The sequence below is a fragment of the Phyllostomus discolor genome, chromosome 3 (genome assembly GCF_004126475.2).
Source record: "Phyllostomus discolor isolate MPI-MPIP mPhyDis1 chromosome 3, mPhyDis1.pri.v3, whole genome shotgun sequence".
Taxonomy (NCBI): Eukaryota; Metazoa; Chordata; class Mammalia; order Chiroptera; family Phyllostomidae; genus Phyllostomus; species Phyllostomus discolor.
In genome coordinates this window covers 13,725,250-13,737,566 of record NC_040905.2, presented here as the reverse complement: position 1 = coordinate 13,737,566, position 12,317 = coordinate 13,725,250, and the positions used below count along the sequence as shown (strand labels likewise).

At 49.4% G+C, this 12,317-nt stretch overlaps 1 protein-coding gene and 1 non-coding gene across 2 annotated transcripts in view; one reads left to right on the top strand and one right to left on the bottom strand.

Annotated features, from left to right (window-relative positions):
* PDZD2 (PDZ domain containing 2) overlaps positions 1-12,317 on the top strand; it is a 213,241-nt gene that overhangs the window by 173,633 nt on the left and 27,291 nt on the right. The window contains 7 exon segments of the mRNA XM_028531856.2: positions 892-1,037; positions 4,277-4,396; positions 5,266-5,380; positions 7,874-7,947; positions 8,101-8,329; positions 9,111-9,228; positions 10,883-11,015. Of these exon segments, the coding sequence (XP_028387657.1) occupies positions 892-1,037; positions 4,277-4,396; positions 5,266-5,380; positions 7,874-7,947; positions 8,101-8,329; positions 9,111-9,228; positions 10,883-11,015 (935 nt within the window).
* On the bottom strand, positions 11,652-11,755 carry LOC114514096. The gene has a single exon (XR_003685909.1). It is a non-coding gene; the product is annotated as a U6 spliceosomal RNA (small nuclear RNA).

Sequence of the window (12,317 nt, the reverse complement as noted above, 5' to 3'; positions counted from 1 at the left end):
CTGCAACCCAGGCATGTGCCCCAACTGGAAATCAAACCTGCAACCCTTTGGTTCGCAGCCCGCGCTCAATCCACTGAGCTACCCCAGCCAGGGCTGGAACATGGAATTTATTTATTAAAAATTGTGTATTCTTACATGTTTAAACTTCAGTCACCTTCAAAGTACTCTCCTTTTGATGCAGTACACCTAGTGAGACTTTTTTCCACTGCTCAAAGCAGTTTTGAACTCGTCAATTTTCATGCCTTTTAGTGCTTCTGCCATTTTTTGTTTCACGTCTTCCACATCGGCAAACCGACTTTTTTCATCTGGGGAAACCAAAAAGAGTTGCTTGGGGTGAGATCAGGTGACTGGGGAGGGTGGGGTATGGGGGTCATACTGTTTTTGGCCAAAAACTGCTGAGCACTCAGCACTGTGTGGGCAGGTGTGCTCCTAAGTCACCCATCATGAAATGGGCAAATGCATTGAAAGAGTCTTTTTAAAAAATTCACTGAAGCCAAATGCAGCCTCTCACAACAACAACAGCTGGTACACTGCTACAGCTGGGCTCCTAGAACACTCACATAGTGGAGGGAAGCCTGTACTACAAGGGGCCCGCCCTCCAGAAGATAATTCTGTTGTTGGGGGGGAGTCCCCCTCATATATACATTGCCTTATCTGTCCCTCAAAAACTGGCACTTTCTTCATAATCTGGTATTACTGCTTCAGCACGTGCTGATCTTATGCAGAGCATCATGGTTGAACATGGTGAGTTCAGTGCTTTGAAAGATTCTGACACCGGACATTCTGAAAACCATGAATATGGGTATAAATACAGCAGGTTATGCCTATGTATGCCCTTAAGCTTTTTTTTTCGTCCCAATCAAGCCACATCGTTTCCCCTGTATTTTCAAGGGGGTGTACACCGCCTAGAGTCCGTTGAAGAATATAACGAGCTGATGGTGCAAAATGGGGACCCCCGGATCAGGATGCTGGAGGTGTCCCGAGATGGCCGGAAGCACTCTCTCCCTCAGCTGCTGGAATCTTCGAGCACAGCACAGGTAGGCAGCGCCGTGGAGCCACTTGCTTTCTCGTACAGTCACCGCTGAACAGTCGGGGATGAAAGAGCACGCTTCCCCCTGGGGGTCTCCAGGCTTCCCGTAGTTCTTCCAAAGACCAGTGAGAGCTTCTGTGTGCTGAACAGCTGCCCATCTGTGTGGGCCAGGAGCACTTGGGACTAGAGCTGGCATACCAAGAGTAAGTAAGGTCTGTCCCGGGAGGCAAGAAGGAAGTCGGCCCAGTATCTGAGAATAATAGAGAAGAAGAATCCCCTGTCAGATCTTGATGCCTCGATCCCTCCTCTAGCATCCTTTGGCACCTCGGTCTGGGGTGAATCACCATGACTGGTCTAGCAGGCACGTCGGGTGTCAGCCTGACAACCGGGTGGGTGGATGTTGGGTTGTGTGAGAGAAGGAAGGGAGTGTGTGTGGCATGTGACACAGGAACGACTCCCGCAGCCAGGGTCAGCGGGGGCTGCCCAGAGGGGTGACGTGGGAGGTGATGTTGCTATTCCAGGGCCTGTCACCGTAAGTGTTCGGAGCTCCATAACCCCGAATGGGGATACCTCTTCAATTACATCATGCTCAACCCAGTGGAAATGGAGTGAATGTCTCCTAACCACCCCTGGAGGCAGGCTCGGTCTCTGGGGAACTTGAGGATTCTCTGAGTCCTGGCCCATTAGCCAGAGGACTAAGAGCAACCCCTGGCTCCTTGCCCCAGGCCTGTGATGAAGCAGAGGTGGAGGAGAAGAGGGGGAGGCTGTAATGACACCCGAAAATGCTTGGAGACACAGAGATCATAGAGCTCAAAAGGACCAGGTTAGCACACCGGGGTCAGGCCCTTACTTTAAATATGGGGTCACCATTTTACAGATAGGACAATGGAATCTCAGCAAGGTGGGGTATTTGCTCAGAGGGCCACGCCAGAATCACAGTGAGGGAAGCTTCACATGGGAAGCGCCCGCAGTTCCGAGGCCATTGCTAGTCAGGCTGTGTGGTGTCCGACCCACCCAGAGGCAACTTGAGTTGCCTGATGGGGGCATCAAGAGAAAACAGAGCAAAAACACGCGCTTGAGACCTGGTGAAAGTGCCTCCAGACTGCAGACCAGTCTGCGACCTGCAAAGAAGGATGCAGGTGGACCAAGCGCGAGAGGAGATCAGAAAGCGAGGAGAGCCACGCTGTCGGGCTGCGGTGGTCAGTGCAGGACAGGAGGGGCTCGGCTGCCCTTGCGGCCCAGGATGTCCAGCAGTGAGGGGGCGACCTGCTGAGGGGACCCGGCCGTATCTGTAGCCTGTAAATACCTATTTCCAACCAGGCTTCCGGGAACCTAGAGAGCACAGGCTAGTAAATATTTTACAGGAAAGACTTTTTTTTCCTCATTAAATTGTCCTTTGTTTTGTCTTCTCCTTATTTTCTGCCCTTTTCTTTTTCTTCCAGGATTCTTTCTTTCTTTCTTGTTCTCTCTTCGTCCACTAAAAAGTATTATCTAGAATAGAGCTATGCATACTGGCCAGTGTGACTCAGTGGGTTGGGCATCACCTTGTAACTGAAAGGTCACAGGTTTGAGTCCCGGTCGGGGCACCTGCCTGGGTTGCAGGTGCAATCCCTGGGCAGGGCGCGTGCAGGAGGCAGCCAATCAGGGTTTCTCTCTCACATCGATGTTTCTGTCCCCCTCTCCCTCCCTCCCTTCCCCTCTCTCTAAAATCAATAGCCATCTCATCAATGTCCTTGGATGAGGATAAACATATACATAAAAGAGAATAGAATAGAGCTCTCCATTAAAACTTTCTGCAGCGACAGAAATGCCTTGTATCTGTACTGCCCAACATGGCAGCCGCATGTGTCTCTTGAAAAGTGGCGAGTGAGACTGAGGACTGTGCTTTCAATTGTAACTTAACTGTAGGCAGCCACAAGATGGCTAGTGGCTGCCATCTGGGACAGCCCAGGTCTAGAACGTTCCATGGAACCCCTGAAGCTATGAGAGAACAGTGAAGCAGACAGGCCTGCGGGTCCCCGAGGGGAGACAGGGTGAAGTGATGCTGGAGAAGGGTGGGCTGAGAAAGTTCCCTTTCAAGTCGACATGGAGCCTCTCTGTCCCGGGACCACGAACCCGTGGGCTCCGTCTGGCCCTTTCCTTGGGGGTTTCGGTGAAAGGGCCGTGACTCTGCCGAGCCAGCATCTTCTTTATTTTTTTATTGAATCAGGGCCTGGGAGACCCACATAGCTGGCAGGTGTTTTGTGAAACTGCAAAATATAATTGTGCTAAGCTACCAGGAAAACAAAAATATCATTAGCCGACATCTCATTTCTACCTTTGAAAGTAGAACACACCCATTAAGCATAAAAACTATTTCTGATGTCTCTTTTCTCATATGAAAATATGGGAAAATAGGACTAAATATGAAGTGATTTTTTTGCGAATGCTGGAAAATCTAGCATTTAGGAAATTTATTCTAAGAAGAATAGCACAGAGCTAGACTGTAGGAGTGCTTTAGCAGTAGAGTCATGTAATCTCTTACATTTTAAATAGTGGGCCCTGCTTACAAGTGTATATATTGGAGTGACGAACAGAAAAAGGAGATCCAGATTCGCACTGCTGTGTGCCAGGCAGGGAAGGTGTGGCTTAAGGGGAAATATTTTATCTTCCGAGAGCCAGGAATTAGAACAGGAGCTGCTGCAGTTTCTCCTTGGGATGTTTCGTACAGAATAACAATTGTATCTGCATTTGCAGCTTGGGTTTTACAAGAAACTAGGGCTTAAGTCTTTGAGCGAGTGAATTAAAGTTAGAACAGCAAATGCTTTCCACCCACAACTGGAAACTTGGGGTGGGGGCAGAGGGTGACTCCCGAGGGAGACCCTGGCCCCAGGGCGGTCACCCACCATCTCTCAGATGTCTTGGTTTCTGACCCCTGACCCCTGACCCCTGACTCCTGACTGCTCACTCCATTCCAGAGAGCAGCAAGCGGGACCATGGAGAGCAGTTGAGGAAAGAAATACCAGACATCTCTGGCCTCTGAGCTGTTCTTTCTGTGGAAGAGGAAGACGTGGCAATTTATTGCAGAAAGTGCTATTCCTCCCGAGTTATTTATGATAAATGTTCTTTAAGCCGCTGGGCCAGGGAGAAATGGTGGTCTAATCCAAAAGACGATTGAGGCTCTCGAAGTCTGAGTCTGCTTTCACGGCGGAGGCCCCGGAAGCATACGCGAGACCCTGGCTGACCTTGCCATCTGCTGACTTGCAGGACTACCACATCGTGAAGAAGTCCACCCGCTCCCTGAGCACCACGCAGGTGGAGTCGCCCTGGAGGCTCATCCGGCCGTCGGTCATCTCCATCATCGGGCTGTACAAGGAGAAGGGCAAGGTGAGCCCCCTCTGCCTGCTCTTCTGCACCCCCCACCCTGAAGGTTCACATACATTTCTTTCAGTGGTTGCTTTTTAGTGTTGTTTTAATATAAAATAAAAAGTAAAACTTTTGTAAAACGTTTAAAGAGGAATTGACGATGTGTGGCCTTTGTGTGTATTTGAGTGGATCTGGGGCGCCCTTTCCTGGGGGCCTCTGAGTGTCACGGTCACACCCACCTGTCCTTAGGATTTAAGGGGTCACCAGCTCCTGGCTGCTAGGACAGGATCACATGTGAGCTGAGTGCCCCAGCTTGTACCGGAAGTGAGAGAAAAGTGGACCCCGCGGCTTCAGGGAACACTCCCAGTTAACCTTTTGGATGAGTCTCATGATTCTGGTATTATCACACAGAGAAGAACACATGTAGCTGGATCCTTATACCAGTCTCAGAATATTCATTAGCTGTTACACAGGATGGAAAGACCGAAACAAAAGAATAAAACAAATACGGCACCTGAAGAGCATGAAAGGACTCTCGTGAGCTGTTCGGTTGATCCTTGTGAAATTGCCATTTTTGGAGAGCGAAGGTTGTCAAATATTGACAATTTTATATGCTTCAACCGAAACACCTAAAATGTTCTCCCTTTCATGTGATGCATGGCCAGCACCATGCAAGTAGTTGTTGCGGGGCAGGGTAGGGGTGGGGGGCGCAGCAGGGCAGTGAGGGGGGAAGAAGGGAACGCAAGCTTGAACAGACAGCTAGTTAGCCTGACCACAAGCATGACGGGGGCAGACGCCGCAGTTCAGTGCTGTGCCGGGAGGGACGCCCTCGGCGACATGCCGGCATGGGAAGAGGTGCGCCCGGTGACCCTCCGTCTGCTTGGGTGCAGGGCCTGGGCTTCAGCATCGCTGGCGGTCGAGACTGCATTCGAGGACAGATGGGGATTTTCGTCAAGACCATTTTCCCGAATGGATCGGCTGCGGAGGACGGGAGACTTAAGGAAGGTAGGTCCTCGGCGGCGGGGGCGAGCCGGGACTCCACGGGAACCAGGGCCCTGTGCAGGGGGTGGCGCAGAGGTGCAGCAGTCGAGGCTGAGAGCCCGGGAGGTGAGCACACCTGGGCTGAACCCAGCACTGACGACGTCCCGACCTTGGACAGTGTGACCTGGGCTTCCCTTCCCTCTGCTGTAAATGTGGGCACTGATGACAACCTTGAGGAGCGGTGGTGAGGATTAAATGGGCCAACCTGCGAAAAATGGCTCGCTGCCTTTCACTTGGGCCTTTCAGTGCCTGCCTCCCTCCCTCGCTCCTTAATCGGGTTCCTTGCCTGGAACATTCCTGAGAATTCGTGGTCCGTCCTTGCCTCGGGGCCAGGTACGTGAACTCCTTTTACACTCTCCACAGCACCTACCATTCTGCCGTGCATCAACACCCGGAACAAGTGCCCGCACCCTCACCCCACCCCTGCGTTATGGTGATGTGATTGGTAGATAGCATGGTGTAAGTTTAAGGTGTACAATGGGATGATTGGATACACTTATGGATTGTGAAATGATTACTACGATTAGGTTAGTCCACTCCTCCCTCACCTCGCATCATTTGTTGTGTGTGTGTGTGTGTGTGTGTGGTGAGGACACTTAAGATCCACTCTATCAACAGTTTTCAAGAATATAAATAGCGCTGTTCACTGTAGCCGCCGTGCAGATCCCCAGAGCTTACTCATGAATTCAGATGTTTTCCTTTTCATAACATGCTCCCTTCGTGAACTGACTCAGTCACGGTGTTGCCAGCTGCCAGAGACGCTGTGAGTCTTCACTGCAGTCGGCCCAGAGCAGAGCTGCTGCTCAGTTCAGCCGGTTTGGTGTGTTTTGTCGCCGATGGGGTGGCTGGGAGCCCCCTTTTCCAGGCTCAATGGCCAGGGAGGCCTGTCTGCTAATGCTGATTCGTGAGCAGGCTTCACATGTTGACGGCAGAACGTGTATTTTTCTCCGTCAGAGGGAGGGGTGGCTCCCAGGCGGTGCTTGTGTCTGCGGACAGAACAAGGTACACTTCTCACAGCAGAGCGTGTTCATGACGGACGCCCCTCGTGTCCGCGTGGTTGGAGTTCACCCCGCACCATGGGTGCCGTGGAGCAGGACGGAGGGGGATCAATATTGGGGAAGGCCAACAGCACTCGATGCTTCCTAACACTTTTTTTCATCCGTGTCCATTTACAATAGAGACAAGTCCTTAAAACAGATTGTCAACCTATTGAATGGTCTGTCTTTTTAGAATCTTGCATAAAGATTTCCTTTAGAGCATAAGCAATCCTTTGAATGCTTCCATCCTTTTCCCATGTGGAAAGAAACCCCAAACCTCACCAAGCTGAGTGATCAGTTACACCAGGTGGTTCTTAAACAGAATCTGTCACGTCTTTTACAACTTCTGTAACTGCGCGGAAGAGAAGGCACAGAACAAAGGCACGGGGAGCTGCTCCGTCCTTAAACCCCGGCACAGAATTCCGTGCACCACAGGCACAGTGCGCTCCTGGGGTGGGCCCTGCCCTCGAGCGGGTGGGAGCCCTCTTCTGCCGTGCACTCCGTTACAGGGCAGCGAGGCCCCCTTCCATCTGTCCTTCTCTCCGGGGCTCCTCGGTAGTGCGTTTGATGGACTGTTATTTTAAAAAACAGGCCGTGTTAGAAGAGTACAAACTAGAAACAAACTCTGGTAAGTCAACAGGATGTCCACGTTCTTTCCTATTCCCAGTGGACACTATCAGCAACTTGAAAAACGACCCAACCGTACCTTCTCGGGGTTGAGGATGAGTCCGGATAGGGAGGGGGCAGGGAAGAGAGGGGGGTGTGTGTGCACGCTGACATGAGCCTACAGTGATTTCTTACATGGAAGCGTATAACTTGCCAGCTCAGTGACCGAGAACCTGGAACAGCTCCAGTAAGACCGGGCATCTCGACTGTCTCTAGAGGTGGGGCTGGCATTCCTAAATGATACCGCGCAAGTGTTTTTGTCTCTAGCATGGACACCAGTTTCCCTGCCCCGTGATGCCTCCCTGGGCTCACGGAGCTCATCTCTCTGCGAAGGCACGAGTGGCTTCTCGCATGTTGTGTGTGTTTATGCTCCATTGCCCGTGGGTTGAATTTTTAAACAAAGACCATAAGGAAAGACTCGGGACTCCGTTTTTTGCAGTTTGATCTCTAAACGCAGGACATCTGTTATTAAACTTGGCAATGGCTAAAGAATAAGACCATGATGCTTCCCATTGTTGCTTTAATTAAAGATGGAAATACAGCTGACTGCCAAAGAGTATGCATTGTCATTAGTTGTCCCTCTCTGTGACATTCCTGGGAGCTCCACTAAGGAGAGTGGATTGGAACAATAAAACTCGTTTTATAGAGCTGTAAATCAGGGACCGCGTGGTGTCCTATTCTCGTACCTACTGAGCGGCTCAATTCCCGTAAATTAAAGCTTGACGTTAATGTAATTCTCCTGTTTGCTCACTAGGGGATGAAATCCTAGATGTAAATGGAATACCAATAAAGGGCTTGACGTTTCAAGAAGCCATCCATACCTTCAAGGTAAAGACATTCTCATTGATCTTTATCGTCTTATGTTTTTCTTCATTTCCTTCTGGTTTGGGTTTTGTTTTTCTGGTTTTTGGGTTTTTTCCCACCCTTAGACATAGGGATAAGTGTGAATGTTTTAGCCCTACTTTCTTTTTGCTTTCTCAGCAAATCCGGAGTGGATTATTTGTGTTAACGGTACGCACAAAGTTACTGAGTCCAAGCCTCACGCCCTGCTCCACACCCACACACATGAGCAGATCCAGCTCCCCAAACTTCAACGCCAGCGGGGGAACCTCCTCAGCAGTGGGCTCCGATGAAAGCAGCCCCTCCTCCCTGGGTCGGAAGGCCCCGGGGCCCAAGGACAGAATCGTCATGGAAGTGACGCTCAACAAAGGTGATGCCTCCTCCCTCTCGCTGCACGCTCTCAAATGACGCGTGCTTTGTTCTTAGGTTAACTTCCCCTGTTTTTTTTTCTGTGACCTGTTCCTTTGGAACACTTTGCTGCCAACAACATAGGGTATTCTCTAAATGGACAGTGGGTCCAAATTGGAGATTTTAGTCATTTGACGGAAGGGGGCGGAAGTTACCAGTAGCCCACAGGCTCCCCTGATGAATCACTATGTGTTCGAGACTCGTGTTTAAAGAAACCACTCACCAGTGTAACCAGCTTCATAGAAAATTTTAAAGAGCAAAAGATTATAGTTAAAAAATACAGTTAATACCAGTAACTGAGTCATGAGTGATCACCAAATCTTAACTGCTTTTCATCTTTGTTGTCTTTCCCTGCCCTCCTACTGTGGAGATATGAGGCACAATTTAAAAATCAAGAGATTAGGCACTAAAGCGAGAGGTAAAACAAAACCTAACATTGTGTATTCAGAATAAAATATATTATTGCTGCAACTCTGCCTATTTCCAAAAAGCAGATTTGAGGGGCTCTTCAGACTAAACAGAGTAGACCATTGACTAGGTCACGGTCCAGAGTTAGCCGTGGTTCTGCCGTGGACCCGTCCCGTCAATGGAACATGGCAGGGTGCACGAAGAAAAGCAGGACTGACCTTCCGAGTCCAGTCAAAAACCAAGTGGCTATTGGTCTGAATGTACACTAATGCAGTTACAAATCGCTCACGCTCTTTCTCGGTGGTGTTTGTTTTCTCGGAACGCTGCCCTCGCAGAGCCCAGAGTCGGATTAGGCATCGGTGCCTGCTGCCTGGCTCTGGAGAACAGCCCCCCAGGCATCTACATCCACAGCCTCGCCCCTGGCTCCGTGGCCAAGATGGAGAGCAACCTGAGGTTTGTTGTACACCTGACCGGGCAGGTTCTGGCACGTTCGGGAGTATCCGAACACATGCACGTGTAAGGTGCCTGACCGGTTACATGCCTTTGTGGGATTCTCGGTCTTTCTATCATTTGCACAAATATAGCCAAGGTTATAATTAATAGCCTCTCTAAAGATGACGCGAGAATCTAAATGAAATTCGGTTGAATCTGAGAACTCTGGATCCTGGCTTTACCTATTTTATTCTATTTGGACCCAGAAGTTCAGTTTCAGAAATGACCAGATACAGCTCTGCACAGGTAACTAGGATTGCCTGAGTGTTTTCTTCATGTCCAGTTACGTAAAATTGACCTGAGATGCTGGGAACGGCTCACAGTGGCTCAGGATCCCTGGACACACATGATTGGAGAGTCCTCAAATCAGGCCCTTGAACGAGAGGCCTTTTTTATTAAGTATAATCCCTTGAACCTTTTCTGTGGTTTCATTCCTTTCTGGGTGGGGACGGCGAGGTCTGGATGCCTACCGTCAGCAGTCACTGCGTGTCCGATTTCTCAGTGCAGCTAGCCGGGCCGTCGGGCAGGTATTCTGTTTACACAAGACATGCCTAGGTGTTCTGTCGTCCGGCGGCGGCGATGGGTCCGTGCCCACCCAAACTTCACGGGAATGCACACGTATTACACAAAGCATGCTGTGCAAACAGTATCACCTTTCTCCTCCATAAGCTTCTAAGTCCTTGAGCTTTGGAGGAATTGTCAAAATGACATTCCTTGAGGTTGCCATCTTGGGGCCCTGTTAATAGATTGGATTATGTTTTTAGTTAATCATCAGAGTGAATTTCCATACCAAAAAAAAAATCTAGCAAATCATCCAAAGTACATTAAAGAAAATATACTTTGAGAACCCAAGGAAAAAAATCCTTTAATGACATCCCAAGATGATGTTTCTCCCTTGAATGGTTCCATGTGTCTGCAGCCTGCCAAATGAACATTCTTCAAGCCCCATATAAAGGGGCTTTGTTCTCTCGGACTGAGCTCTCTCCCTGTAATTTCCAGTCAAAAATGGGCATCTTGTCCTCAATTTCTCATTTGTTCAAATTTGAAACGTTTTTACAAATTCTTGGGTAACCTTTGAGCTTCAGATATTTCCTCCTTAAATTATATTACAATAATCATTTCAAGATGATAGGAAAAAAGAAACCGATGGTGGTCTGATGGTCGAAGGGCTATCACGTGATGATCAAGAGGTAGACAGACCTGAGTTCACCAGAGTGTGACATCTGGATGACATCTGTGAGAGCCTGTAGCCTTCTCTCCATGATGGGAATGATAATACCTCTTCAGGCATCATTGTGTGAATCGCTCCACAGAGTGCCTGGCACGCACTGTGGGCTCAAGAAATGGCAGCCTGCGTTGTTGTCCTTCTTGTCCATTTTATTGAACTTGACTGCTTCTGAAAGTGTGGGCAGATACACATGACGGCCTTTGCCAGTCTCACATCTAATGTGTTTCTACGAATGTGTTGCTCTTTTACACGCATGCCAAGATAAAAAGGATGTCATTTGCTTCTTGAAAGTGTGCAGAAAAGATCCCTTGTTACAAAGCTCTCCCCGAAGGAAGCCTTGTAAACAGCTAACTCGTTAGCACAGCGTTGATTATGTTGCCTCCCCAGCCGCGGAGATCAAATCCTCGAAGTGAACTCTGTCAACGTCCGCCATGCCGCTTTAAGCAAAGTCCACGCCATCTTGAGCAAGTGCCCCCCAGGACCCGTTCGCCTTGTCATCGGCCGGCACCCCAATCCAAAGGTGACGCATTTCACTCTGTTTCTGGGCATGGGACGCGGCTTGGCCATCTGTCCAGGAGCAGTGACTCATATGTCACAGGGTCCACACACACACTCCAGGGAGATACTTCACTCAGCTGGGGGTGGGAGTCAGCCTGAGGCCACACTGTGGCCATGGTGACAGATACACGAGGGATAGGAATCACCCACCTGGACTTCTTCGTCCTCAAGTTCTTAGGAAATGTTAGACAGTTTTGACAGTGTCATTGGTGAATTTAAAGTTGAGTAGAAGGCAAGAGAGCTGGGTTCTGATTACCCCCAGCTGGCCATGGGATCTCTGGTTCCGCAGCAGAGCTCCGCAGGTGTTTCTGCAGCAGGACTGTCGGAGAGCGTGCAACAACACAGTTTGTCCAGGCCGTTCCTGGCCTGAGCAGAACACTCCTGCAGTTAGGCTTCTGAGCCCACTAATTTTTTATTTTTTGAGCATTGATATCACATATGGAACTTGCAGATTATCGTGGCCCCTGCTGCTATTTGGTTATCTATTCTACACTCATGCAGTTGCTTTTAATTGTTTAAGCTAATCACAAGACACCTCCGCAAATTCAACTCAGCTGTTCACTTTTTTTTTTAAACTCTCTCTGAACACTAATCTTTTAAGAAATACGAACGTTTCACAGGTTTGCATGCCACCCTTGTGTGGAGTTATGCTGATCTTCTCTGTATTGGCCCAGTTTCCGTGCACGTGCGGCCGAAGTGCACACTGTGTGGTGTGGAGTGCTCGGTGTAAACATCTTTTAAAACTAGCTGGTCTCTAACATTGTTATCAGGTTGAACTTGACACAGTTTAATCTTTTCTTTTAACAACTCAAAATGCTCATTGAGAACATTAGTTCTCTCCATGCCTGTCCTATGGCCACTCTTGTATTATCTGTAGTTATATTTGATGATACCCTCAATGGTCCCAGGCTGCTGAGTCCTGCTTCCACTTTTTCGCAGTTTTTCTGCCTGTCACATCCCCCTCTTCTCCATCCTGTTCTGCAGTCCTGACACTGTCCCTTAGAATCTGTTGCTCTTTGTCTCCTGCTTTCCCCAGGACTCTCTCTAGGTCTCTTTTAACACCGCTTTGCTCATTGTGACAGTTAGAACAGCCTCGGCTCCTTCCTCCAGGGCCCTTTCTTGGATTCCACCAACCACACAGCCACGCCTCCTGTCACCTTAGGAAACACCGCGCTAAGTTGTGGCTGACCGAGCACATCCCCCGGCAGCATTATAGAAAGTCAAGTTCTCAGTGGTTTGCAGTCAAACAGCTTGAAGGCATGTC